This window comes from Cimex lectularius, unplaced genomic scaffold (genome assembly GCF_000648675.2).
Source record: "Cimex lectularius strain Harlan isolate CLEC.00 unplaced genomic scaffold, Clec_2.1 scaffold7, whole genome shotgun sequence".
NCBI lineage: Eukaryota > Metazoa > Arthropoda > Insecta > Hemiptera > Cimicidae > Cimex > Cimex lectularius.
In genome coordinates, this window is record NW_019392731.1 from 243,301 (window position 1) to 271,039 (window position 27,739).

General features: G+C 31.6%; 1 protein-coding gene across 1 annotated transcript in view; it reads left to right on the plus strand.

The window, feature by feature from the left end:
• Positions 1-7,656: 7,656 nt before the first annotated feature.
• Positions 7,657-27,739, plus strand: part of LOC106663834 (fibrillin-2-like) — a 91,384-nt gene continuing 71,301 nt past the window's right edge. Inside the window, exon 1 of the mRNA XM_014388932.2 lies at positions 7,657-7,918. Within this exon, the coding sequence (XP_014244418.1) occupies positions 7,830-7,918 (89 nt within the window). The 5' untranslated portion in view covers positions 7,657-7,829. The remainder of the gene's footprint in view (positions 7,919-27,739) is intronic.

Here is a 27,739-nt window from a genome sequence, read left to right on the forward strand (position 1 = left end):
TCTTTATCGTGCCAACGTTTCGATCTTTATTGAGATCATTTTCAGGGCCTGGGATTTACAAACATTGTTTAAATTTAACAAATACATATAGGATGTGGAAAAAAGTGAATTTATACAATGCAAAAAATATATCTTTTATATTCAATCAAAGTATTTCTACTCACTCTCACGATTTCTGAATAATCATCGACTAACGGTCACTTATCACCACACAATTCTAAAAGAAGCAACAAATAACGTCGCAGAAAGTTATTTGTTCGAATAAAACAATAATTTATTATTTGCAAAAGAAACAATTGACAAAGATTAATTGGTATTTGAAAGTTGGGGATGGAAGCGCAAAGGGCAGTCATAGAAACCCAGGCAAGTCATTCAGATCGGAAAATTTATAGGCGGATCTTGAATTGCATGACAATCCATTTTGCTAGGCACCTCGCAAATGATAATGAAAATCTGTACAAGAACATTTCGTAGATATTTTTGTTCTATTCTAATTCGAACGGACCACTATAAAAAAACTTGTGCACGGTGTGCTCAATATTTAAAAAGAAGTGTTTGTACAAATAGAAATAGAAAATTAATCAATTTCAAAGAAATATTAACTGGTATTAACATTCTATGTTCCTTCCTTTATTTCAGTTTCTCAATTGTTTTCGTGAATTATACGACATAAGTAAAAATTCATGCTACAAATGTAATATAAGGATGTGATGTTACTTCAATTTCTTTTTCACACTCTATTTTACTTACTCTGGCCATGCTCTCTCTCTCTCTCTCTTTCTCTCTCTCTCTCTCTTTCTCTCTCTCTCTCTCTCTCTCTCTCTCTCTCTCTCTCTCTCTCTCTCTCTCTCTCTCTCTCTCTCTCTCTCTCTCATTCCACCTTCTCCTAAAATATTATTATATCACGACATGTAACAAAATCTTACCGAGATTCGTTTACCATAAAAAGTATATTATTATATCTGACTTCAGAAATAAAAAAAAATGTAATAAAATTGTATAAATTCAAACTAATGTACAAAAATTATTTAATGAACAAATATTTATAGTTAAATTAAACTTTTGTAAAAGTTTTATGTATTTTGCTCTGTAAAAAAGTATTATTAATTATTTAGTAGTATTGTATAAGTATTATTATTAATTATTTATTTTTAATTTTTTTTTGCCTTTTAGTTTTGTATTCTCAAACATTAGCATTTATATACATTGTTTATTGTTTTATAATTTATATATGTATATGTTGTATAAACTTGATATTTCTTTGTTTTGTTTTTGTTTTAGTATTGTTATTATCAATGATTATAATAATGTGTTTTTGAATTTTAGTAATAGAGTTTTCATACGTTACAAGTTATATACATAGATCAAGATTTTCCTATATAAATAACAGCTACCAACGTACCATTTGCATGCTACGTTTTGTTTTTTCTTTTATTGATACTTATCTCCTATAAATTTATAAACTTACAACAAAAAGAAAAAATATATAACAAATTTATATATTGTCGAATTGTTAATAAAGTCGAAAATAATTTTTTTTTCTCTTCAGTATAAATTTTAATTGTAAAATACATAGTAAAGACCAAAGGAACATAACATATCATAATGAATGTATAATGTAAACTGTATAACTCACGTTAACTGCAAGAAAGGTCGAAGAGACCCAACTCTCCTTGATTAAATAAAACAATCAATCAATCAATCCCTCCCCATCTCTCTCTTTTTATTTTTCTCTGTCCCTTTATTCTCTCTCTGTATTTCTTTTTCTCTGGCCGTGCTCTCTCTCTCCTCTCACCCCTTCTGTTTCTCACGCTTTTTCCTCTCTCTCTCTCTCTCCCTCCCCCTCCCCCACCCATCCTCTTTCTCTACGTTAATTCTCTCTCTCTCTCTCTCACTCTCTCTCTCTCTCCCACCCCTCCCATCCTCTTATTATTTTGATATTTTTGTAGAATTTAGTCTTTTAGTTTTATAAAATGTTTTACCTTTGTAATGTATAATTCTAAAAGTATTGAGTGTACCTAAACATTTTTAAAATGTTTAAAATATTAACAAATATGTATTCATTTATAATCTATTAATATAATTTTTCTGTACTATTTTTTTTCTCTCTCTCTTTTTCTGTGTTTCTCTCTTTCTCTCGCTCTCGCTCTTGCTCTTTCTCTCTCTCTCTCTCTCTCTCTCTCTCTCTCTCTCTCTCTCTCTCCCTCTCTCTCACACAAACACTCTCTTTCTTCCCTCCCCCTCCCATCCTCTTTCTCTACGTCAATTCTCTCTCTCTCTCTCTCTCTCCATCTCTCTCTCACACAAACACTCTCTCCCTCCCCTCCCCCTCCCATCCTCTTTCTCTACGTGAATTCTCTCTCTCTCTTCTCTCTCCCTCTTTCTCTACGTCAATGTCGCGAGCTCAACTAGTCAATATGTCGGACAAGTGCACTATCTGCATTAGAGGTTTCCGTAGTAGTACATTGCGACTCGGTTGTGGTCAATGTAAATCAGTTTCTCACATTACGTCTATTTCGTTAAGCAGGCAAGACTATATATGTTTAGTGGAGGAGAGGAAACATTGGACCTGTCCACCATTGCTGATGAGTGGTGGATGTCTCATAGATATGAAGAAGCGCTAAAATCGCAGGACATTTCGGCATCAAGGAACTTATTGAATCTATTAAAGCTTTTACGCAAGCATTAAATCAGTATTCCACTACAGTAAAAGAAAAGACAAGCGCTATAACACAAATTAAACAAAAGCTTGAGGACTTAGGAATCAAGCATGACAAATTAGCGGAAGAAAACATTTTGCTCAAAACACGTGTTTCCCAACTTGAGATAAAAAAAGCTGGATCAAACATTCCTCGAAAACCAAGGAGATATTAGAAACGTGCCATATCATAAGGAAGAAAATGTTATCGATATCGTGCAGAACATCGGAAGAAAATTGAACATTCAGTTGATGGAAGATGGTATCAACAAATGTTATCGCGTGAAAGGTAATCCTTACTTTCCTTTCTCACATGCCTTTGTTGTGGACATTGATTTACGAAGAGTTATTTAAAAAATTAAAAGAACGCAAAACGTTATTTAATAATAGAGATTTGGGTTTCGTTATAGGAGTAAGACTAAATATTTATATTAATCAAGCTTAACTTACCAGAAAAATTTTACGAGATGCAAAGCAAAAAAAGACAAAAATTATAAATTTCTTTGGTTCAAAAGTAAGCCATTATTAATAAAACAGATGAAAGGAACAACATTTTCATTGTTTCTTCTATTCAATATTTTCATTTTTAACAATAGTTCATGTAAACGTACAAGATATAATTGTGACATTGATGATTTCTCAATTGGAACATATAGTATCATAAATACTATGTCATTGCTGTAAGATTAAAAAAGTCAAAAAGGAGGGAAAATTCAAAAGGTGGGGTTGGAAGTTAGTGTCCGAGTGGATCGAAGTCACTGTAGCTCAAGTGGTAGAGCAGTGGCCGAAGGTCGTGGGTTCGAATCCCGCTTGTGACACTGACTTTCCATCTCAACCAAAACCTTAATTAATTTTATTTAACGTTATCATTGCAAATTGGAAATATTGTCAATCTTTGATTTGTAATATTAATATATTATTCCAACTTTGAAACAATCATGGTTTTTGGATATTGGTTTTATTTTACAAATCTTTCTTACGGCGATTTTAATTTGATTTCTTCTCCTTCCAGTATTTTAAGCAAGTAATAATTAATCTAAAGTTGTAAGCATTGTAGCAAATTTATTTTATAATTTTGACAAATATATACGTGGGGTGCAGCAAAAATCCAGCAGAGCAAAAACGCATATTTAGTAAAAATCACACGTGTGTTTGATTTAGCAGTCAATCGAATAAAAAAATGCTTTATTGCAGTGACATACCGAGCCTGTGGTTGAATCAAAAGATAACACTTAAAAAATAACAATTAAACACCCCATCTTATCAATGCAATTTTTCCCTTTTGCCCATATTTTTCTTTTGTTACAGGACATGTTTCAGTATCAAAGAGTACTGATAATTCTTTCCGTATTGATATAAACAATCACTCTCTCTCACACACACACAAACACACACATACACTCACACACATACAAAAACACACGATTATTTTCTACAACATCTATCGTTTTTTTAAATTGGCATTGACCTATATACAATTTAAAATGATAACATATCAAGAAAAATAAACTGTAGCAATATTGAATTTATTATCAAATTGAAATTGTCTTTTATGACTTTTTGATAGTAGTGTTTTATGTTACAAATAAAATTTTAAATGAATTCAATTAATTAAGGTTTTAAGTTGTGATAAAAAAGTCAGTATCACGAGCGGGATTCGAACACACGACCTTCGGCTTGATACGCCGTTACTCTACCACTTGAGCTATCGTGACTCCGATCCGCCCGGGCACTAACTTCTCATCTCAACCCCACCTTCGAATTTTCCCTCCTTTTTGCCATTTTTCAATCCCACTCGTGACACTGACTTTTTTATCTCAACTTAAAACCCTAATTAATTGAATTGTATTAATTGGTCAAGCGGACCACGAAAAATAGTGAATTTAATGAATTAAAATGAAGTATACTTCACTAAAGCTCTCCTTGGCCATTTCATTTGTCGCCGAGAATCAAATAGATTACACGACATTTGAAAAATGGCAAAAAGGAGGGAAAATTTAAAAGGTGGGGTTGAGATGAGAAGTTAGTGCCCGAGCTGATCGAAGTCAAGATAGCTCAAGTGGTAGAGTAGCGGCGTATCAAGCCGAAGGTCGCGGGTTCGAATTCCGCTCGTGACACTGACTTTTTATTTCAACGTAAAACATTAATTAATTGAATTGTATTAATTGGTCAAGCGGACCACGAAAAATAGTAAATTTTAAATAAAAAGCAGTATTACTTAAGTAACCGGAAAATATTTGGTGTATACTCTTACAGTTCGTAATTTGTTGTTATATCGTTGTTTGTATAAAATTGTTCAAATGCTACTAAGTTTTAATGAAGTTTATAACAGGTGTTTTGTTGTAATAAATAGTCTATTTAACAATTTACCTCTTTAAACATTTTTACTATCTTTTCTGTTACGCCTTAAACGTCGCGGCCACCGACGCCCCTCATTTTATTTAAAAATAATCAAGCGTATTTTCAAACAAATTATAATCTGTCTTTTTTTCTATTTGATATTGGCTCGTACTGGGATTCAGTCGTCACAAAATCGTTTTGTTTAAGCAAATATTTTCTGGTTATTCATTAGTCTCTACATGCTAAGTCCAATTTACTGTTCGACGTTTTTTATAGATACTTTTTCTTAAATGAGAGGGCGGCATACTGAAAGCGAGATAGATAGATAGATAGGTATATATATATATATATATATATATGTATATATATATATATATATTGANAGAGAGAGAGAGAGAGAGAGAGAGAGAGAGTGAGGGAGAGAAACAGAGAAACCGCATTTTGTCTGCATTCCATATTTACAGTAAAAATGATTCCGCCGCCCTGATTCTGTAAATAATTTTCCATGACATCCTATATATTTTAATCTTTATTTGAACGTCTTTTTTTACTCAAAGTTGACGATACTACCATTGAAAACCGTTTTGATTCTAAAAGAATAAAATAACAATAACAAAAAAATGGTTTGTCAGTACTGGGCAATTCATTGTTTAGCTGTTGCAAATAACTTTACATTTCTATATGTAAATGAAGTGGGACAGCGACGAGTTTGTATTGAACAGTATTTATATTTATTTGTTGGGATTATTACACCGTGTAAGTCGTACCGTTTTCACAGATCGTATTAAATGTATTTTAAAATTACGAATTTTTTCTGTTTTATACTTATAACTGCTTGTTCTATATTAAAATATACACGAGTTAACACGATCAGAAAATGTAAATGTGCAAACAGTTTATGATGTATAGTGGTATGATCCATTATCAAAATATACTTTTTTTTAAATTTACACTGACAGGCAGAAAATTCCACCCAATTGATTTTTTTAAATTTTCTGGATAAAAGATAATTATCAATTAGAGGTAAACATAGTTAATCCTTAATCCAAAGCATGGATAAACGATTTTTCAATGTTTACTTTTTACGGAATTTTTTAAATTCGTAGTACATTACAACTACGTTCAAGTAATAACGGAATTTAAAATGTTTATTCAGTCTCATTTGAATTCTGAAGCAATAAACAGTTTAGATTTCATCTTTGTTTTGTTAATTTAAATTATTAAACTTAAAAATGCCACTTAGTTTCACGTTCCATCAGGTCTGCGGCTATTGCCGTCGGAGTTCCCTCCGAAACACTGCGAGACGCCGTTAAACGTTTTCGATGAACTAGGTCCACCATTGACTTTGAGAATTTTGCGAAACCGGCACCTTATTATTGTTCAAGCGATTCATCAACTCCAGTAAGTTCGAGGTGTCCAAATTTCTGAACGCACTGCTCGAAGAAGATTAAATCATTATGGACTGTGATGGCTTTACGCGTAAGAGGAACAGAATTGACCAGAAGACAGAGTTGCACGGCTCGCATTTGCTTGAAAACACAAACATTGGGCTTTGGACTATTGGTCTCCTGTACGTTTTGTAGATGAGCGTAGATTTGCTCTACGATCTGTCGATGGGTGTGAAAAAGTATGGAGAAGGCGAAATGAAAGGTATGAAGCTTGTAGCCAACCTTTCAACGTAGCTCAATGATGGTGTTGGCTGGGAATTTCAATAGAGAGTCGCACAGAGTTGGTGTTGTTCATGGAGGGTCTTTCACGGCCACTCGCGATGTGGATGAAATTTTGGAGCACATGATTTGCCTATCCTCATTAAAATCGACAATCCTATTCTAATGTACAATTATGCCCGTCCACATGTCGCTCGCATAGTACAAACCTTCCTTCAACAGCATAACATCAGGGTCTGAGCCTGGCCAGTCCGTTCTCCAGACTTGAACCCTATCGAACATTTTATGGGATAACCTCAAAAGATGGATAAGAGTACGTCCATCCTGATACACATCACGATCTTGAAAGTACTCTTCGTGAAGAATTGGCTAACCCCCGGCAAAGAGACATTTCCAGACTGGTAGAAAGTATGCCGAGGCGTCTTCGAGATGTAATTAGTAGGCAAGAGGAGGAAATAAACGATATTGAAATATTAATTACAAATCTAATCTGTCCGGCTTGTTTTTTCTTTTTCATTTTCCTCAACAATTTTTTTTTTTTTTTACTTTTTTAGACAAAGACTCAATTATTAAATGTTAAAAAACGTGAAACTTTGATTAATATATAAAAATATATAACAAATCAAGTTATATTACAAGTGGGTTGAATTTTTTGCCTGTCAGTGTATATTTATTTAAAGAGAGAAAATAGTTAAAAATATTTGTTTTTTTGCGGCAATCTCTGGCAAAAAAAGGAAATTAAATAATTTGAGACATTTCTTTTAGTAAGTGTTGCATTTTTTTGTCTATTTTATCTGACCCTCGTATACATCGAGATAATCCCCACCAATTTGTCAAATTCTTCTTCTTTCACAGGTAGCGCCTGGCGTAACGTTAAATTTACGTACCATCCGCCGACAAACGATTGGTCGCGGTTGAGTTTAGTAAATGAACCGATTGTAGCGTGGTGGGGTAAGGAGAGTAGGGTGGGCTCTGGAGTCCTGCAGCAGATCTCATCTATATCACATCTAGCCCTACCAGTTCGACAACCTCTCCTCTATCGCATATACATATTTCGAACATTCGGGCATGCCAATCTGACGACATTTCCCTCCGACTGTGAATAAAATAAGGGCCGTAGCGCAATGTGGTTTATACTGCTCCTGTTCGGTTTGCAGTATTCCGGCGGGTCGCAAAATTTAGCAAACCCCTCACTTCCGTTGCCTATCGGAGGGTAAGTCCTTATTTTCTATTAAAAAATTAAATAAACTGTATAAACTTCAAAAAATATATATTTGCAAAAAAATAATAAAATTTATTTGTATAATTTTAAAAAATTAATGTAAAAAATATAAGTCTTATAAGATTGTCAGCGTATCCGAATAGGAAAGATATTCCCATGACTTCTCGATAGTATAATTAAACAAACTAATCGTAATAATACAAATTGTTATGAGGTTCGAAGGGATGCGGGCTTTAATTTCATAATAAGACACTCGTTGCCGTTGACACACAATTGTCTAATTTAAGAGTTACTAACTGGAATCCGCTATAAATCATTTAACTAACATAATTACATTGAACCCGATCAACGGATAAGTGTTCTTTGTAACATAAAACAGCATTTGCCCACGCAGTCCTATCTAGTAACCGGTTATCGTGGGCCGTTTTGATGTAAATAATCTCACCTTTAACGAGTTGTCTAAAAATTTTCTACGAGTTTCATCGATGCGATTCCGTATCCCGAACTCATTTCGTACGGGCCCACGCCTAATTTTCGATCGATCCTCGTTAAGAACAAAAAAATGGGCGAAGCGCTTTATGAAATAGAAGAAGGTGTGGTTCAGTCCTTGGGGCTTTTTTTGTATATTCAAATACACTGCCTATTCACAAGGGATAAGTCAAACTAAAATTCCCGAAACTAAATAACAGGCGTTTTCTAAATCACGAAGGTTGGTCTTACATTTCAAGCTGACGAGAAGGCGTCGTGTTTAACATTGGCCAGATTAGTAACCATTAAGCTGAATAGTTTCTTGACGTGATTACGCAATCCAGCCCGACAGCGCACATTTCTTCTTTCCTGCGATCCGTTTATTGTTATTATAACAGCCTTTGCTACAAGGACTTCTGTGCACTTGAAAAAAGTACCTTGGAATAATGTGAGATGTGCTGCGAACAACTTGCCAACATTTTCAAATGGACAGGAAGATATTTTAAAAATCAATCTTATTCATGTTACAAAAATTTCCTATTCAAGTTTCACGTCAATATCTAAATCCATCGGATCATATAAATTGGATTTTTCTTTCAATTCTTTATAAAAATATACTGCATATGCACCGTGCAGATAATTGTTTTATATAAATAATGTACCTTTATGATTTTACCACGGACATTTTATAGTTTTTCTTCACCGACCACTTTACAATTTCACTCTCACTTTTTTTCCTCTTTGTCTCTTATCAAAGTGTAGAATATAAATTTTTAATTACGTAATTTTTGTTTTATATGATATAAAATCAATTGATTAACTCTTTGCTTTCTTATTTTACTCAACCAATATATGTAAGGAGGAAAGTAAACTATTTATAATCATTAAAATTGTATGAAACTAAATTATGCTATCGTAAAAAATCTTTTTCTCTTTGTATCTCATTCTTGCAGAACAAAAATGTAATTTAATTCTAACTATTAAAATTTGGTAAAAACTGAATTATACTTTTGTAAACATTGTTCTTTTTCCCTTTGGCATTTTAATCTTTTAAAACCAAAACGTAACTAATTTATAACCATTAAAATTGGCAAAAACTGATTGATGCTGTCGCGAAAGATGTTTTCCTTTTGTTTTTTTTTCTTTCAGAACAAAACGAAAATTATTTTTAATCTTTAAAATTTGACGAAAACTCGATTATGGCATTGTAAAAAAACCTCTTTTCCTTTTATTTGGATTTATTTGGAACCAAAATGTAAATTTTGTACACCTTTAAAATTGGCAATAACTAAATTACCCTATCTTGAAAGACGGTTTGCTTTTGTTTTTTCATTCTTTTTGAACCAAAACGGTAATTATTAAAAAACAATAAATTTTGGCAAAAACTGAATTATGCTGACTTTAAAAACCCATTTTTTCTCTTAACTATTTCTTGATTTAGAATCAAAAAGTAAATTATTTATTCTGGATTTGAGAATTCATTGGGTATGTAGTCCTTGAATTAATACCCACCACACATAATAAATTCTCAAATCCAGTGTGAATCAAAGTTGATCGATAACAAAATAATATCTTATATTATTTATAAGCATTAAAATTTAGTAAAAACTGAAATAAACCATCGAAAAAATTCTTCTTTTTCCTTTTGGCATTTCACTCTTTTAAAACCAAAACATAACTCATTTATAACCGTTAAAATTGGCAAAAACGGAAGTATACTGACGTGAAAACAATTTTGTTATTTCATTCTTTCAGAATTATAGAAACATGAAGCAATGAAACAAACTTAATTAAGCTGTCGTGAAAAAAAACCATTTTTTTTTGTTATTTTATGTTTTATAACGTAAATTAATTATAGCCATTAAATTAAAAAAAAAGTTGAATTATGCTGTAGTAAAACCGTCCTAGTTACCTTTGTTATTTCATTGCTCATGAAAATGGCTATAAATTGATTTCTTTTTGACCTGATCTAACATTGACTTCGAGTAAAAAGCAAATTTTTGTAAAACGATGGTAGCCCTTTTACTCAATATTACTTCTATGAAAAAAAGTATGTGAAGAAAAACTATTTGGCAGTGTTTTGGGATTTTCACTAATAAAATTTAACTAGGTATAAACTAAAGAATGATCAGAGACCATCAAATTTAGTTATTATAAAAAGAAAAAAAAGCAATTTCGGGCAAAGATCTTTACCATTTTTCATTTCAGATTTAATAGTAAATGTCTCTCTCTCTCATTTTCTCTTTGCTTTATTATTAATTAATTATCAATTTTTTTTTAAATGTTGACTATTTTAAATAAAAATACATGACAATGTAGAAAAATTACTAATTTCGATTATATAAAATTGACTGAATTTACAAGAAAATATCCCTATTTTTCCTCTCTTTTATCGTTCAATTTTGAAAATAATTGTGCCTTTTTTTAATTTTTAATAAATTTCGCCAATTTCATCATACCTATTGGATGAATCAATACGGTAGCCAAAATTTGATCTAAGAATTTAATTTACGTTAATACGCTGTTTCATTTGCAGTTGTAAGTCAAGTTAATTTTTTTACATTTTACGATCCGTACTTTTTATTTAATTTTTTTGTAACATTTAATTATTTTATTTTAAAACTATGGCCCCATTATATAATTTGCGTTCGTGCATTACGTTAAATTAAGCAGCATTATTAAACCGGAAAAAAGAAGCTTATTTAAACAATTTTTCTAACTTCTAAACTGTTTTTAGAAAATTAACATTTGTAGATTTTTTAACTTGTTGCCCATAAGGTTGAATTAGATTTGGTACTTATTAGATTTTGTTAATTGAAAGAAAAACCAGGCAGAGGAATAAACATTTTTTAATTTGTAAAAATTTTAACGACATTGGTGTTCAAATTACTCTGTAATATGCCAGTTATTAGCCGAAATGTATTGTCTTAAAAACCTTTATCAGAATCGTTTAACGACATATTGAGGGAAGTTTATTTTTTTTTAAAATAAAAAGACACTTATAAATTTAGTCCAAATAAGAAATTAAAAAAAAAAAATTATATATACTTATTAATAACAAGGTTGTTTTTAGAACACATCCACTTGAATAATTTTAGGGAGGTATTTTTATTCAATTCTCCGACATTGATCCAATGATAAATATGCTTCTCAGCCAGTGATTGGGCGTTGAAAGGCGAACGTACAAAACTATCTTGAAAGTGACTAGTGATTGATCGCTAATCTCGGTCTCGAAAGACCTCTCCTGGAGAACTATAGGTCCCCTTTGGCGTTTCTTTCGTTTCTTTTGATGCAGTAATTATCTATCAGTTACGATTTATTAGCCTTGTAAATCGTAAATTAATGATTCAACACTTACCTAAAAAGGTGTCGTATGCTACAAATTTCAGCCTTTCTGTTTAACAACTTAACACAACGTTGAAAAAATAAATACCGATCGTCTGAATCGTTTTATTTATGCACGTGAGATTTTATCCAATTATTTTAAGTTTTTTGTTTTCAATTTTACGTCGGGTAAATTAATAAATAAAACATTTTAGGTCTTTAGGCAAGTTTTTCCTTTCTTTTGGTAGGAAAGTGCTAAAGTTGAGGTCATTTTCAGGCTATTTAAATGAGAAAGAACTATTGAGGCGGTCTAGTTTTATGAAGGATTATCTCAAGACATGTTTGGTGACAAAAAGCCGCATTTACTTATTCCTAAGTGGCCTAATTTGCAATTTCAATATTCCATACGAATTTATGTCGTTATAACTTCTTTTTCAGAACTTCTTACAAAAAAAAGGTGAATAAAAAATAAATAAAATTCTTAACGTTTTGCGAAAAATGTATTATCAGTCGTATATAACTAGTGTTTTATCTAAAAATTAGATTCTGTAAATAAGAATGAATTGTAAACTTTTATCCTTGCACAAGACTTCCTTTCTTTGTCTAAAGGATATTATTTTGTTTAACATTATTTATAAAACAATAATTTTAGAAACGTGTGGTGATTAGTGACCGTTAATCGATATTTATTTAGAAATCAGAGATAGATTTCTAAATAAATATTTTAGAAACTTTGTCCTCAACACGTTAAAACATTGGTATTCAAAGTACATTACGTGTTTGTTTTAAGTAAACCTTAAAAAAAGACGTTTTTGGTTTCTAAACGAGCTACTTAACATATCTGGAAAATGGAAAACTCTTAAAGCGTGTATTTTAGTAAAGTAAGAATTAAAATAATTTTATCTGATTAACTTGTTTAAAAAAATTAAAACTTTTTTCTCTGCTTCTTTATACAATCTATCTTTCTTTCTCTCCATTTCACACACTATGTCTGTTTATTTATCTATCTATCAATGTATCTATCACTATCTCGTTCTATCAATCTATAACTTTTTCCATTTCACTCACTTTATCTCTCTCCCTCCGTATCACCCTCTCGCTTTTTCTTTTTTCCTTTCTATCAGTCTATACTTTTTCTATCCCTCTCTCATATTCTCTCTTTCTCATCTCCCTCCTGCTCTCTCGCTAACTCCCTCTCTCTCTCACAGTTTTCCTTTTTCCGTATATGCGTTTATGTGCGTGACAGAAACTATCGCGATCTGCTAAAACATTTTACAAATCTTAACTTGTTGGTAACAACGAATGAAATTAAAATATAAGCAAATATGATTACATTATATGTAAATAAAATATACTGTACTATTTTTCATAAACTCTCGAGTTTTACCGAAGTTCTATCTGAATTTTTCTTATAGTTGGCTTCAAATTATTTTAAGTTCAAAATTTAACTAGCTGGTATTTTCGTAATTTTCAGGCGGTCGGATTAAAACTTAAACCGATAAAAATAATTTACTTTTTTTGAAAGTCAAATTTTTCGAAAATTTTTTTTAAACTGAACAATAAATTGTGTTTAAAAAAATAAACCCCACTTATATAACCAGGGTAGATTGTATTAAAAGAAAACTGAAAGGCAAAATTGAAAGTTATTGTATCGAGACAATTAACGATTTCCGTCAACTTAAATATTATTTAATCCTAATTGTAGAATGCAAGTTCAATTTCAAAGTTCAACAAATTTTCTTGTTTAAATTATATGTAAGTGAAGTTGGCAATATTAGAGGGGAGTTAAAGTTTGGTTAGATTTTAGTTAGGCCTGGAGCAAGTGGTTTGGTTTAAAAAAATCATTACTGTTTATTTTAAAGACTTTTAACTCTAATAAATGGCCACATATATCTTAATTTTAATTGCAGTTAACAGTTGTTAAGCTGGAACAATTTATTCAATCGTCAACGACAATTAATAATATTAACTGTAAAGATATAAATGTTCTTCTTAACAAATATACAACATTGAATCTCAATGACAATTTCTTTTGTCGTTTATAAATATTTGTAATAGTTTTTACTTTAAAACCATAAATTATTTTTATCAGTGCGTTACTACTTTTTATAGCGTGGTTTTGTAAAATTTAAGGATATGGAACATTTGTTTTTATTTTTCAGTAATTAATGATTGTTATTAATCAATGATTTATAATCAAATAAAACGGTTATTTTGGAAACATTTGTACAATTTATACCAAAATGTTGGAATTGTAAGTTTATATTATTTTTGCGTTTTTGAATGTCAAGATTTGAAAATACCATATTACAACGTAAAAAGAGTTTATATACGCTTACGAAAACCCCCTTGTTTTTACCGTATGAAATGGCAGCGTCTTCTAATATATTTTGGTGGTTCAGAAAATATGAAAGTATTATGAGATTTTATTAAGATGTTAGAAACGAGCGAAGCCAAAAGCTTTCGATTTTTATAAATAATTCTCCCTTTAGGCTATTGGCCACAGGCTCACACTTTTAATGGAGCAATTATCCAGAACAGTTTCAAAAAATTTGTTCTGTCTCTGAAAATCGAGATGGTATCCGAGATGTTTCAGGTGTTGAAAATTGCTATTAGAATATTTTTCAATTTACTTCCTTATGAAGAAATAAAACAAAGGTGGAAACGGATCTGCTTATGCGCTCAGCTTATCTTTTTTCATCCCCGCGACGGATCGTCGTGACTGCGATAAGCCGAGGAGCGCCAGCGGCTAAAAAAGACGATATTGGTCTACATCTTGTACCGGCACGCGATATGATCTCGGAAAATATTAAAATTGCTACACAGGAGTAGATATCCAGTATATCCAGACAACATGTCTTGTCAAGGGCCCCAGAGAAATGAAGTTATCTTACGGATTAATATCCTAATTAGGTGGTGGGTGTTGGATAATTTTCAAATATATTTACGGATGGGTGCCGTCACTTTTGCGGAATGTGACGCGATAACGTGTTGATAGTGGCAATTAATGACGATAATACTAATTACTCTGCAAATTGTAAAACATCGCCGACCTCGTTGTCCTTTGAGATGGAGACAGATATTTTTACACTGAAACTTCAAGGACTTCAAATATCTTCTAACTGGCAATTTCTTAAAAATTTTAAAACGAACGGATCTCACTTTTCTTAGACGGTTTGAGTTTAACGTTTATGAATTATTATAAAAACATTAAAATTACCAAAAACATTAAAAATCTAACCTTTATCAAATATAATGTATATTTTTTAACGAATATGTTGAAACAGACTTTTGGCATATTGTTGAAAGATTACTCGTCACCATCAATAATAGCTACCGTTATAAGCAGTAAATAATAACATTCTAATTTCGTCATGATTAAAAAAAATGCTAGTCGTACATCATTACTTAAAGATATTATTTATCAATAGGCAGTAACAATAATAGTAAAAGAGGAATGAATCAAAATAGTAAGATACATAAGAATTCAAGAAAAAGTGTTGTAAAAACGAAAAAAATAAATTGGTTATTACTACGTGTTAAATGTTTTTCAAAATTTAGGTATAGTGTCTTTAATGAACAGAGTTCTAGTTATTGTAATTTTACCTGGTTCATTTGCCAATACTTATTAATTATTGTACTGTGTTTATACATCCGAATTCATTTTGTTTCAAACATTATTTCTATGTGAAAAGAGACTTTAATCGTAATTTTGATTGTTTACTCGTCAGAATCAATTTCGGGCTTGTAATAATAAATTTTGTAAAAAAAGTAATTGCAAGGTCGTCATGATTTTGGAAAAAACTACTCATCACACCATATGAATCAAAGATAAATCTATTAAATTTTCTTAGTTCCTAATTGTTTTTTTACAAATTTAAAGTTTATTAGTAGTTTTTATTGTTTTCGTTTTTAGACGGTAAACAGCTTTTAAGGGAGAATTTTCGCCATATCCATGACAATTTTTGTTTCAAATCAAAACTTACAATATAATTTAACCAATCACGCCCAAAACTTACAAATTTGTTACGTTTACTTAAAAACTAGCATGAGTTTATTTTTCCGAAACATTTTTTCCACAAATGATTTATATGAACAATTCAAAACTTTACATATCGTTGGCCTTGCCAACTCCAGATCATTAGGTCGTCGAAACTTATCAACTGGTCTAATTATAAGATAGAATAATTCCCTCTTGACTGTACTGAAACATTGGTTGCTGAAATGGGCTATGTTTAAATCAAACATCATACAAATTACAGCACTCAGCCTTTGAAATTTATTTGATTATTCAGGCAATTTAAAATTGGAAAATCTATTAGGTGTAAACATAGTCTACAAATTGAATTGGAAATCCCACTATGAAATCTTAGCCAAGAAACGCAATTCTATGTTGTCTTATAATGAATTTGTCTTGTGTTACTAAGTATGTGTGTATAGCCTTTTTCTTTTACGAATTCTAGTCTCTCAAGTCTCAATGAATGTCATGTTAACCACTTAGCTGCATTCATGCACACGTTAATTATGCCATCCAGGCTTGGGGACATTCTGCTTCCCTAAAAATTATTTTTATTAGACAAAGAATGGCTGTGCCTATCACCAAAAATTAGATGTTAAAGCAGATAAAAATGCTTTTAGGGAATTAAAAATATTAACTGTTCCGAGTGTCTATATTCTTCAGTGCTTAAAACCTTGCATACAATAATCTTGACAAACCAGAGTTAAGGAGTGTCATGATTATCACACAAGAAAGGGAAACTTATTAAAACTTACTGAGGTAGGACTGCAGACTACTTGCGCATCAAATTATTGGGAAATAAGGTTGTTTAACACTTTACGACAGGAAATAACTGAACATGCACCAAAAGCATTTGTAAATAATGTAAAGAGGTACTTATGGATGGGAGGGGGTCCTTTTACTCTGTTGTGGAAAATGTTTAACTTGATGTAGCTATTGTAAGAGTAAATAACTAAATGTAACAGATAATTTATTTAGTTATTTCATTTATTTTATTTATAATTGTATATAACTAAAATGTATATTATTCATACATACTCCACCCTGTCACAATCATATAAAAAGAACAGATATATTCAAGTTTCACAAGAATTTCACACGAAACAAAATATGACACGAAAAGTCCACACTTTATGTGAATATGAAATACTTGGTTCAAAATTTATATTTAAATCTGTATTGTATTTTTTCTAATCAGTATAGGTTTTCTAATGCTCTCAGGCCCTGAAGATGACCAGAAAAGAGGTCGAATCGTCGAAAAAAAAACGAAAAAGTTTTTTTCTAATATACTTCACTCTTGACCGCTCCTCGCACTTCAATAACTTTTTATTCACACTTTCATACTTGATTCATACTAGCGATGTAAATATAACCTACTATCATAACCCATTTATATCGTTTGTCCCCTGACACTATACACTTATCTCGGTCTCTACAATAAAAACTTATGATTGATTTCAAATTGAAAAAAAAAAAATCATTTGTCAGTTGTTTCTATTCAAACAGAGTGTCACAGTAGTAACAAGAGAAAAAAGGAGAGTTTGTACGACGGCATAATTCGTTTTTTCTACAAATTTTAATGACTAAATAATTTAGTTTTGGCTATAAAAAGAATGAAATAATAAACATAAAATTTGTTTTCCCGGATACCACAATTAATTTTTAATAAAATTTGAATCGTTATACATAATTTACCTTTTGGTACTAGAAGAATGCAATAAAAAATGTAAAAATTGTTTTTTCAAAATATCACAATTAATTTTTTTGTTAAATTGGAATCGTTAGAAATAATTTACCTTTCGGTTCCAAAAGAATTCAATAAAAAAGTAAAAAGTTGTTTTTCACGATAACGTATGTTTATGTAAAATGTTATGGCTGTAAAAAAATAACCTTTTGGTTCTAAAATAATGAAATAACAGAGAAAAATTGCAATGTTTTAATGATTATAAATATTTTTTTAACGAGGGTTCAGGGTTCAACAGCAGAAGTTATATGTTTTCTTATGTAATTTGTAAGTACAAATGTTTGATTATATTTAATTATATTATAAATTATAATATTCAGATTTATTTAGTATATTTATACTGCTAATACCTAACTGATCACAGTCTCATCGTACGTGATCATCTCTAGTCCGCCTACATCGCTTCCCATTTATAATATTCTACATTAACATGATTTTCCTTGTTATTATTGACTATAAAGATTCGAAAATGATTCGATCTGATTAGTTCTACCGAAACGCCCAGTGATTAAGCGAGTCTAGGCGGACCTTAACCGATCCGTATTGTTTCAAACCAGTACCAATTGCACCGCATAAATTTACACCATTTATTTGAACCATGTCAGGATGGTGGTTGGATTTATTGTCACCGCTATCAATCAATTTAATTGAATTCCCGTCATAAAAGACGCAATTGTGTCTCGGCTGATTAGTCTGATTACTGCCGTTATGATTTATTGAATTTTCCTTCGCACGGTAAAAAATTTCCAATCGAAAGTTTCTTTATTAATAAATGTATTTATTCACACATGACTCATGATTGTCGGGGTTTGTAATTATGCAAATTGTCCTTCTAGTGTGATTTGATCTTAATTAATCGATTGTTTTGAAAGAAGGTTGAACAATATAATATAAGGCCGTTCCGGATGGTAACATAGCCAAAAATGTTAAAAAGGTGTAAGTATCTAAGGAAAATATCAATTACTCATGCTTTGGGGATATTTACATTGAATCAAGAAAGAGGGTGGCCATTCAGTGGGTCGAAAATGAAAAAAATCCCCTAAAGTACATAATCAACATCAGGTACTTATTGTAGTACCATTTTCCATGTAATTTTTATTTAAATCGAAAGGCAAAATTTGTAAGACAAAAGGACCAAAGTTAAATGTATTATTTTTCTTAATTTTGTATCTCTATAACGAAAAAATATAAAAGCAGTTAAAATTTTAAAAAGAACAAAAAAAAAATCGTGTTGTATTTTGTTAAGTAATTATATGGATATCGTGAGGTGCGGTCTGGTGTGACGTAGGTTTAAAAAAAACATTTTCTTTATCATGCCAACGTTTCGATCTTTATTGAGATCTTCTTCAGGGCTTAAAATGTTTGTTTTCCGTGTAGATGTGTCATTTTTCTGTGTCGTGTTGAGAGTGCCCTTGTTAAGTAAGTAAGAAATATTAGGAAGTATGTAAGTAAAAACATTTTATGTTGATTGCTATTCGCGATATTTTTTCCTCAGGATCTAAAGTATTTATCAATTCTGTTTCAATTCTCGGAGCCACGTCCGGTTAAGTAGACTTTGAAACATTTCCTTCCAAGTTAAGGCATGCCGAAGGAATGAGCATCATCCAAATGAGCCTTTTTATGGGCGAAATTAAGAAAATGATTATTTTAACTAAATGCATGATCGTAAATAGTCGTAATAAAGAAAAATAGAAACTACTAAAAATTGTGCAAATAATTTGTTTTTACCCAAAAGTTAATCATCTAACCGAATGAAAAATAATTTTTATACAATCCAAAGGTCGACTAACTTGATTATTTGGAGCAACGTTCATCTTTGACAAAATATTTATTTGGAAATCGTGAGATGCGGTCTGGTGTGATGTAGGTTTCAGAAAAACATTTTCTTTATCGTGCCAACGTTTCGATCTTTATTGAGATCATCTTCAGGGCTCAAAGTGTTTGTCTTCTGTGCAATTGTGCCATTCTTGCGTGTCGTGTCGAGAGGCACTCGATTTCAAATAAATATCGATTAACGGTCACTAATCACCACACATACGTAATAAAAGTTATATCAATGGAACAATTCTAATCCTTCAGGTCAAAAATGGATAAGTCAAAAACTCAACTTTTCAGTATTGCAATTTTAAAATTGAACCCAATTTTTTACAAGGAGCTATTAATATGATAACAAAGATTGGACATATGAGCGCTTTTATCGGTTGAATGATAGACTGAAATCGCATTCTGCCATATTTGGTTTCGTACTTTCGGGAAAGTGAACCTCGTATTATTTATCATGGTAAATAAGGGTTACTTTGGAGGGAGATAGTATTAAAACCCAATAATAAAAATCAATAATATTATGGGTTCATACTTGCTACATGAGTGTGTATTTTTCGAGGAGTTACGTGAAGAATAAAATATCTCTAAAACATTTTTTCACACAAAAAGTGTAAGTAGGAATTTGAAAAATTGGGGCAAAAATTAATTTGGCAAAAAATATTGTGTCAAAAATTTTGGGGCAATAAAAATTAAAAACAATAGTTTTTCCAAATGGTTGAAAGAACATTTTTTTTTATTTTTTTCACTTTCGTCCCACGTTGAGAGTCGGTGACCGCAAAGGTTCACTGTAAGTGTCGCGTGTTCGAACCTCAGCTGTACTGAATTAAAACCAGGGGGCTTACATATTAGCTTTTTTTCCAAAACAGCAACGCTCCAGTGATGATACCACCTCGTAATGAAAAAAATTGACCAAATCAAAGGAACCAAAATTAACCGTAGGTCTTGGTTAATTCTTCCAGAAAAAACAGTTTAAAATAAATAGGAATTGATAGTTAAAAATGACTTTGTTTTTGTATTAATAAACACACAGTTGATCTCTATGACTGAATGAACAAAATTTATATTTAAACACTAATTAATTGAAGTTAATATTATTAATTAATAGAAAGTTTCTGAATGATATAATTTTACAGACTTTATTAAAATTGCAGTAATTTATATTTTATATTATCTTATAAGAAATATAGAATTATAAGAAAAAGATTTACATCGTATTGAATTGAAGATGTAATAGAATTCATAATTAGAATTTCAGTCATAATTTTTAGTCTTTGCGTAATAAATATATAGAAACAAACTAATAATCAATAATACTTGATTGAACATTGGAAATTTGAATTACGCGGTGTAAAGTAGAAGAATGCAAGTTTTGGAAGTGAAGTCACCCTCTATAACAGGTTCTATTTTATGTTACATTTTAGAGATTCTCTTCCCTTAGTTTCACCGAAAGTTGGCCTTATCCGGGTTCACCTGTTTTAAAAATAAAATCCCATGCCTTCAGACGTCAAGATTAAAAGTTCGTAATTGCGAGATTCCAACATTTTTCCAAATTCCGATAGACCTAGACCCGCGTTAAAAATAAACCGGGGGCCGACGCGCCTGGACCTGCGGCTATCGGTGGCTTAAATAAACAAGCCATTGATCGGATAACAAGTCCGGGAATAAAATCAAGAGCCTCCCTACGCGGTCTTCTCAAGTAGGAGAAATTGCCGATAATCTATAATTGACCCGGGGCTGAGGCCAGGCCCAATATCCCTACCGTTAACCCACCGCATCGATTTTCCTTATAAATCAAGAAAATTGAACTTGTCAGCTTCTGATTTGTGAGTCTTCGGTTTTTGATTGTTAGCCATTGAGTTATATGTATGAGATTTTGTGATTTATGGGGCTTTTTGAAAGGTGGTTTCTAACTTTTACACAGTCGGATGTACTGATGAAACAATACTATAAAAGTAATCTTTTCGTTCAATAAATCAACGAAGAATTAATACATTGTTTGGAAAAAAATAATATGTTGCAATAATAAATCAGATGCATTAAAAATATATTTGGAAATAAATTTGATATAAGCATATTCTTTCAATCACCAGGTAGGCCGAAATATAATTAAACTGATTTCAGAAGAACGGAGATTGTATCCTTTATATATTATATTTTTATCAACTACATCACGACTTATACTGTCATAACTCCTTTCGTAATTCGCGACGAAGATGTTGGCAGATTACTTTTAGGAGAAATATTTTTTTATGATTTAGTTTTAATCTTTTAATAAGTGATTTCCAAAAAGCAAAGAAGGTAGTTTATTTTAATTATGTCATCAAGGTATATTTATACATCTTATGTATATTTATTAGTACATATTTTAGTGTACAAAAAGAACAGCAATCAACCACTATAGTAACAATTTGACATGGATGGAAAAGGAAAAATTGAAAAATGATATTCAAATGCACATACACATAGAGAAAGAGGAGACAGTAAGAAAGCAAGAAAGAAACAAAGAAAGAAAGAGAGACATAGAGAGAAAATAAAAGTAAAAGAAAGTGAGCGAGAGAGAAATATTGCTAGATGGATATATATATCTGGTTATTGATAGGTAGAGGGATAGATATAAAGACATATAAATAGGTAGATGGATAGAGAAAGAGAGAAATCGAGAGAGAGAGAGAGAGAGAGAGAGAGAGAGAGAGAGAGAGAGAGAGAGAATGAAAGTAAAAGAAAGTGAACGAGAGAGAAAGATTGCTAGATGGATATTACCTAGTTAGTGATAGGTAGAAGGATAGATATACAGAGAAGATAGATTGATATAGAAAGAAAGAAAGAAAGTAAGAGAGAAAGAGAAAGAGAGAGATGAGATTTAAAAAAATAGAAAATGAGGTATACGTACAACCAAATGAACCGAGAATCACAAAAACCTTTATAGAAGGACAAAAAGATTAAAAATACTAATCTTTATCTAAACAGTAATTCCCACTAAATGGCATTAACTTTCTAATAACTAACACTAATATTATCAAATTATGTGTTAAAGAACAGAAAATAAATAATTATTAATAATCATTAACTACACTTTATAATTCCATTCCAAATCAATTAAATTTTTTAATGTTACTGCTATTTGATATCTGTTAAACAATGCAATATTTAAAATAACCAAATAATTGTTATTTTTAATTTTAGTTTTTGGTAACGAATAATTACATCGTCATCAATGTAATCAAAACTATAATTTTTGCATAAAATCATGAAATTAAAAAAAATTATATTGTGGATTAATAGAAGATTTTTAATTTTTTTGTGTTGTGCATTTTTGGCTTTTTGTTAACTCATAAGCTATAGATAAAGATGGGTCATCTATAAGCAAAGTCATTTATTAAAATATAGACATAAATCTACATAATCTGAGTATTTGTATACCGTCTAACAGAATCCAAAAATGATAACATCATAAAAATATTCGAATATGGAAAAGAAGAAAGAAATAAACTATATTTATTCTACGACTTCAACAATGAAGACATTTAGTGTCTGAAAATTATGATTTCTACGTTGTGTCTTTATAAAGTCTGCCCCACGTTTTTGAAAGGCCACACGTGAATGTAAATTTTTCTCAAACGACGCCTTCAATCCCGGGAATAGACGTGAATTGAAAAGTTGTCCTCGAACTAGTAACGCCAGTTGAATCTCTTTAGTGTCTAATTAGTGACGGACGAGCCTAGGTATCCAAAGCGGAAAACCACCCAAAAACTGCAAGATCGTGTCGTTTTAATCAAAATTAAACCAGTTTGATTTAAATCAAGAGAATCGCTCACAAATGTCTCAATTCTCTTTGTCGGCAAGATATTCTGATACATAATTTTGACCCGTTTTATTCCTCCAATCCTTGAAGAGAAAAAATCTTGTCAAACGGCTAATCTCAGAAGAATTGACAAGCGATCAAACGTGGCCCCGTCCTGGACAACTTTAATCCACGCCTTGAGCAACTAATTATCGGAATGTGTGGAGTTGAAGAAAAAGTTAACTTTTTAATTATCCAGTTGGGCCCCCTTGGTCCTGCAGCTTAATTACACACGCTTTGGATCTATTTTGTAATCGCTGTTTTCAAATTACATTATAAATGGAAATCAAGAACAGATAGACTTCATCTTTAAAAATTGATACATAATATCTAGTATTTACAACTGAATTGAATAAGCAGAATTTTTTTAACCTATTTTGAAATTTTCTCTACCGATTTCAAAAAAGGGGTATAAAATACGTAGGTTTTTAAGACCAAATTTAGAGGGGTAGATCTATTTTTGTACTCCTGGTTTTATTAATTTAACATGCTACGTACGTAGTAAGACGTGCTTCATTTTTATGAAGATACATGAATTTACTTCCGAATTAAAATAATATTTTTTATATTTATTTCATAAAACTAGGTGGGTGGGCAACATGTTTTGAATTGGTCGTATCATTTGGTTTGAAATGGAAAAAGCTTTCAAAATATAAAAATTTCAAAAATGGCAAGAAAGGAGGGAAAATTCGAAAGGTGGGTTGAGATGGGAAGTTGGTGTCCGAGTTGATCGAAGTCACGATAGCTCAAGTGGTAGAACAGCGGCGTATCTAGCCGAAGGACGTGGGTTCGAATCCCGCTCGAGATGCTAGCTTTTTTATTTCAACCATTCCTTACATAAAGTTTAATTAATTGAAAGAAGTTATTTGGTCAATCGGACCACGAAATCTAATGGGTATTAAAACAAAATTCATTCTCAAAAATATAATAATAAATTACACGATAAATTGAAATTATCAAGTCCTGAAGGAAAAACTCCAATATCGACAGAGAAAATCGATGAATTTTGAGTTTCTGGTATATTTTTAATGGAAAAACTTTCAAAAAGTATAAAAAATAAAGCATTACCTTTGAAAAAAGCTGGTCATCAGGTCAGCTTAATTATTAAAATTCTGATAAAATCAGCAAATTCTACGTGAAAAATACCTAATGATACTTAGTTTTACAATAAAAATAAACTGTAAAAATAAAAACCAATTGTATTTGATAAAACTTACATGTTGAACTGAAGGTCAATGAAGTACTAAATATCCTAACATTGTCCATCTGACACTTCTCATTTCGCAAAAAAAATGCATTCACTATCAACAAACACAAAACTAGATTTTTTTCATTAGACCTATAGCCATGTCTCAAAGTTAGACGTCTTTAACTAACACTCAGTGTTCTAAATTAGTTTAACAAGTGCCCTTCATACGTTGTTTATATTATATATATATTTATATGCTTTGAAAATGAGACAACCTCCCTCTATACATAATAATTTCTTGACCCTAATATTACGTTTGAGCTAAAATGATTATTTAAGTAGCCAGACAGAGCTTTAAATAGTTTTTTCTTTCTTTCCTGTACGTTGGACAAATCGTAAGAAAATGTTACATTTAACTAATTAATCTTTAAGTAAGGTATTGGTTGAGATAAAAAGTCAGAGTCACGAGCGGGATTCGAACCCACGACCTTCGGCTAAATACGCCGCTGCTCTACCATTTGAGCTATCGTGGCTTCGATCCACTCAGACACCAACCTCCCATCTCATATCTTACTTAAGATTAATTAATTGAAAAGAATTTATTTCGTCAATCGGACCACAAAACCTAATCGATTTAATAAGCAAAATGAAGTATACTTCACTAAAGCTCTCCGTGGCAATTTCATTTGTCGCCGAGAATCAAATAGATTACACGACATTTTAAAAATGGCAAAAAGGAGGGAAAATTCAAGAAGTGAGGTTGAGAAGATTAAAGATTAATTAATTGAAAAGAATTTATTTGGTCAATCGGACCACGAAACTTATTCGGTTACATTACAACATAAATCTGAATCAGATCTCTATTTTATAAAGGTATGGCATGTTTCGATCGGAGTATAGTTACAGTATATAGTTTTGCACATCTACTTATTTATTACCGGACGTTTGTTAACCAGCAGGCCTGAATGCTAGGATGGATGTTTTTATAGAACAACCCCATGTCACCTCCAAACAACCTGCGATGTCACTCGTTAAATTTGGTTTTTTATTTTGATTTTTGATGTCAGAGTAGTGAATTTGATTTACACAATCGTTTACCTGGGGAGCAGCCTCTTAAGCCTGCTTAAGTAATTCCATCTCACTACCAACTTGCACATTAACCAATGCAAACTAGATAGAAAGAACCTCAGAAAACTAATTTTACTTAAAACCTCGAAAATAACATGGTTGTCACCGGCATGAAATTTCCAATTTCGTAATTTCAGGAAGAAGCTAAGACTGTCACTTATTATTAAATGTTTGTCATTTATCGTAATGGTACTTACAAAACTGAGAGCATTAGAAATTGCGTATAATTATGCTGAATAGATGCCATATTCTATGGATAACTTTATAAAGCATTCTAAAATTGTTAATGAGATAAAAACGGCATAACCAGCCCCTGTGTCCATGTTTGACCCCGTGAACACAATGGTATCCCGTACATCTCTCACTCAGTTCACTCCTAAAGGACATGTTTGACATTCTGTAAGTCGGGAAACTCACCATATCGACTTCTTCGAACAATGAAATAAATTTCATTTGGTACATCGGTAAGGCATCCAAACGTTTTATATACTGAGAGGGACGGTTAACCTTTATAAACATCTATCAGTATTACACAATAAAACCGTCCTATTTCCTTCAAAAATCGAACAGGAAACACAAAAAATGTAAGCACAATTCTCTCATCGGGCGGCATTCCCACACTCTTTCTATACGGAGCCATATCGACCAACCATTCCCTACATTTGCCCCAAAAGTAAGGGTCCGTGTGTCGACCTTGCGTTGCCTATTCTTAGCCGGGTGAGTAATCTCTCTGCTTCGATTCATCTATTCCGAGGGCCACGCATCGACCGAGCTTTTAGTAGGCCTCACGTATCAAAAATTTCAATATTCTTTTTAAATGTGACTTTTTATTTTAAACTAAATTTAACCAAATTTATATTCAGATAGATAGTTAATGGTTTTATGACTTACTTGACTATTAGATTATTAGGGTACTACTTTTAGTCACAATTGCGTTCAAAAGTGTATACAAAGCTACCACAAAAAATAAATATTCCTCGTTTTTATATCAATATTGTAGAATTTAAAAAGACTGACTTCTATTTTTAGTCAAGTATAACTTATTTTTGATGTGAAACGAGTAAAGAGGAAGTATATCTTGTAAAGTCGGGGAAAAGCGCCGGCTATGAAGCATAGCACGGGGATACAATGGGTCTTAAAGGGCAAGCTGTAAATCAACACCGACGTCTAAATCGACAGTACACACGTTTACATAAATTAATACCCATCTTATAAATTTAATAATTTCTTTAAAAAAAATTAATCTTTAAAAAAAACTTTTACGTTATAAATCAGGCAGATCGTTACAATTTGGTGTGTGAATAAAGATTGTACTAGTTTATAAAAGTAGGTTTATTACATTTTATGTTCAGTTGCTTGTAGAATAATTATAAATAATTTTAGATTGAATCAGCAGAACAATGTCATTTATTATGTTTTTTCTGTAAGTTTTAATTATTTACTTGGTAGTTTGTACACTTTACTCATTGAAATCAGAAATTACCCCTCTGAAGCTAAAACTTCAATAACAATCTAGGTAGCAGTGTCTGTGGATCGGGTGAGAGAAGCTATCAAATATTAAGAGTCGATATGTGGACCTCTGAGGATCTGTCTCTTTGAAAACCATTCATCCTCACCCATTTAGGATAGGCCATGTGAGGTTGACACAGAGACCCTTACATTTGGGTAAAAGCCCGCGTATTTGTCCGGCATGTAAAGAATGGTTGCTCTGTGTCACACTTAATCGAAGGGTGCAATTCTTTGGATCCATATAAAGAGTGCATAGATACTTCACCTGATATGATATTATGTTTGAGCTCAGCGTATAGCGTCCGATTTTTGGAAGGAAACAGGGTTGGTTTTAGGATATTTAGTATTTAGAATTTTCTGTACCAAGCGTGTACTGAGAGCGAATGTATTTATTGGGTTAACGTGTAGTGTGAGAGGGTCGATGGCGGAAAATTGAGTGGAATATTCATCGACCCTCAATTGGTTAGCTATGTAATGAGCGGAATATCGAACATTCTACTACCTTAACTCAGTGAAGGGTATGTGCATGGATTGAGTGCGAAATTAATTTAGGGAATGCATGCGTTGTGTGCTGATATGACCTAGCTGTTGACAGCACACGGAGTGCAATCTCTGCGGCTGGACGAATAAGACCGCCAACTCCCGAGGTAGATGATTCTCGAAGCCTGCCGGCAATTTATTGTAAATTGCAAAGCTCGAGCAGAAGGCTCAACACGGTACATGTATGTATATACGGGCAGATTGAGCTTATATAAATCAATAAATCA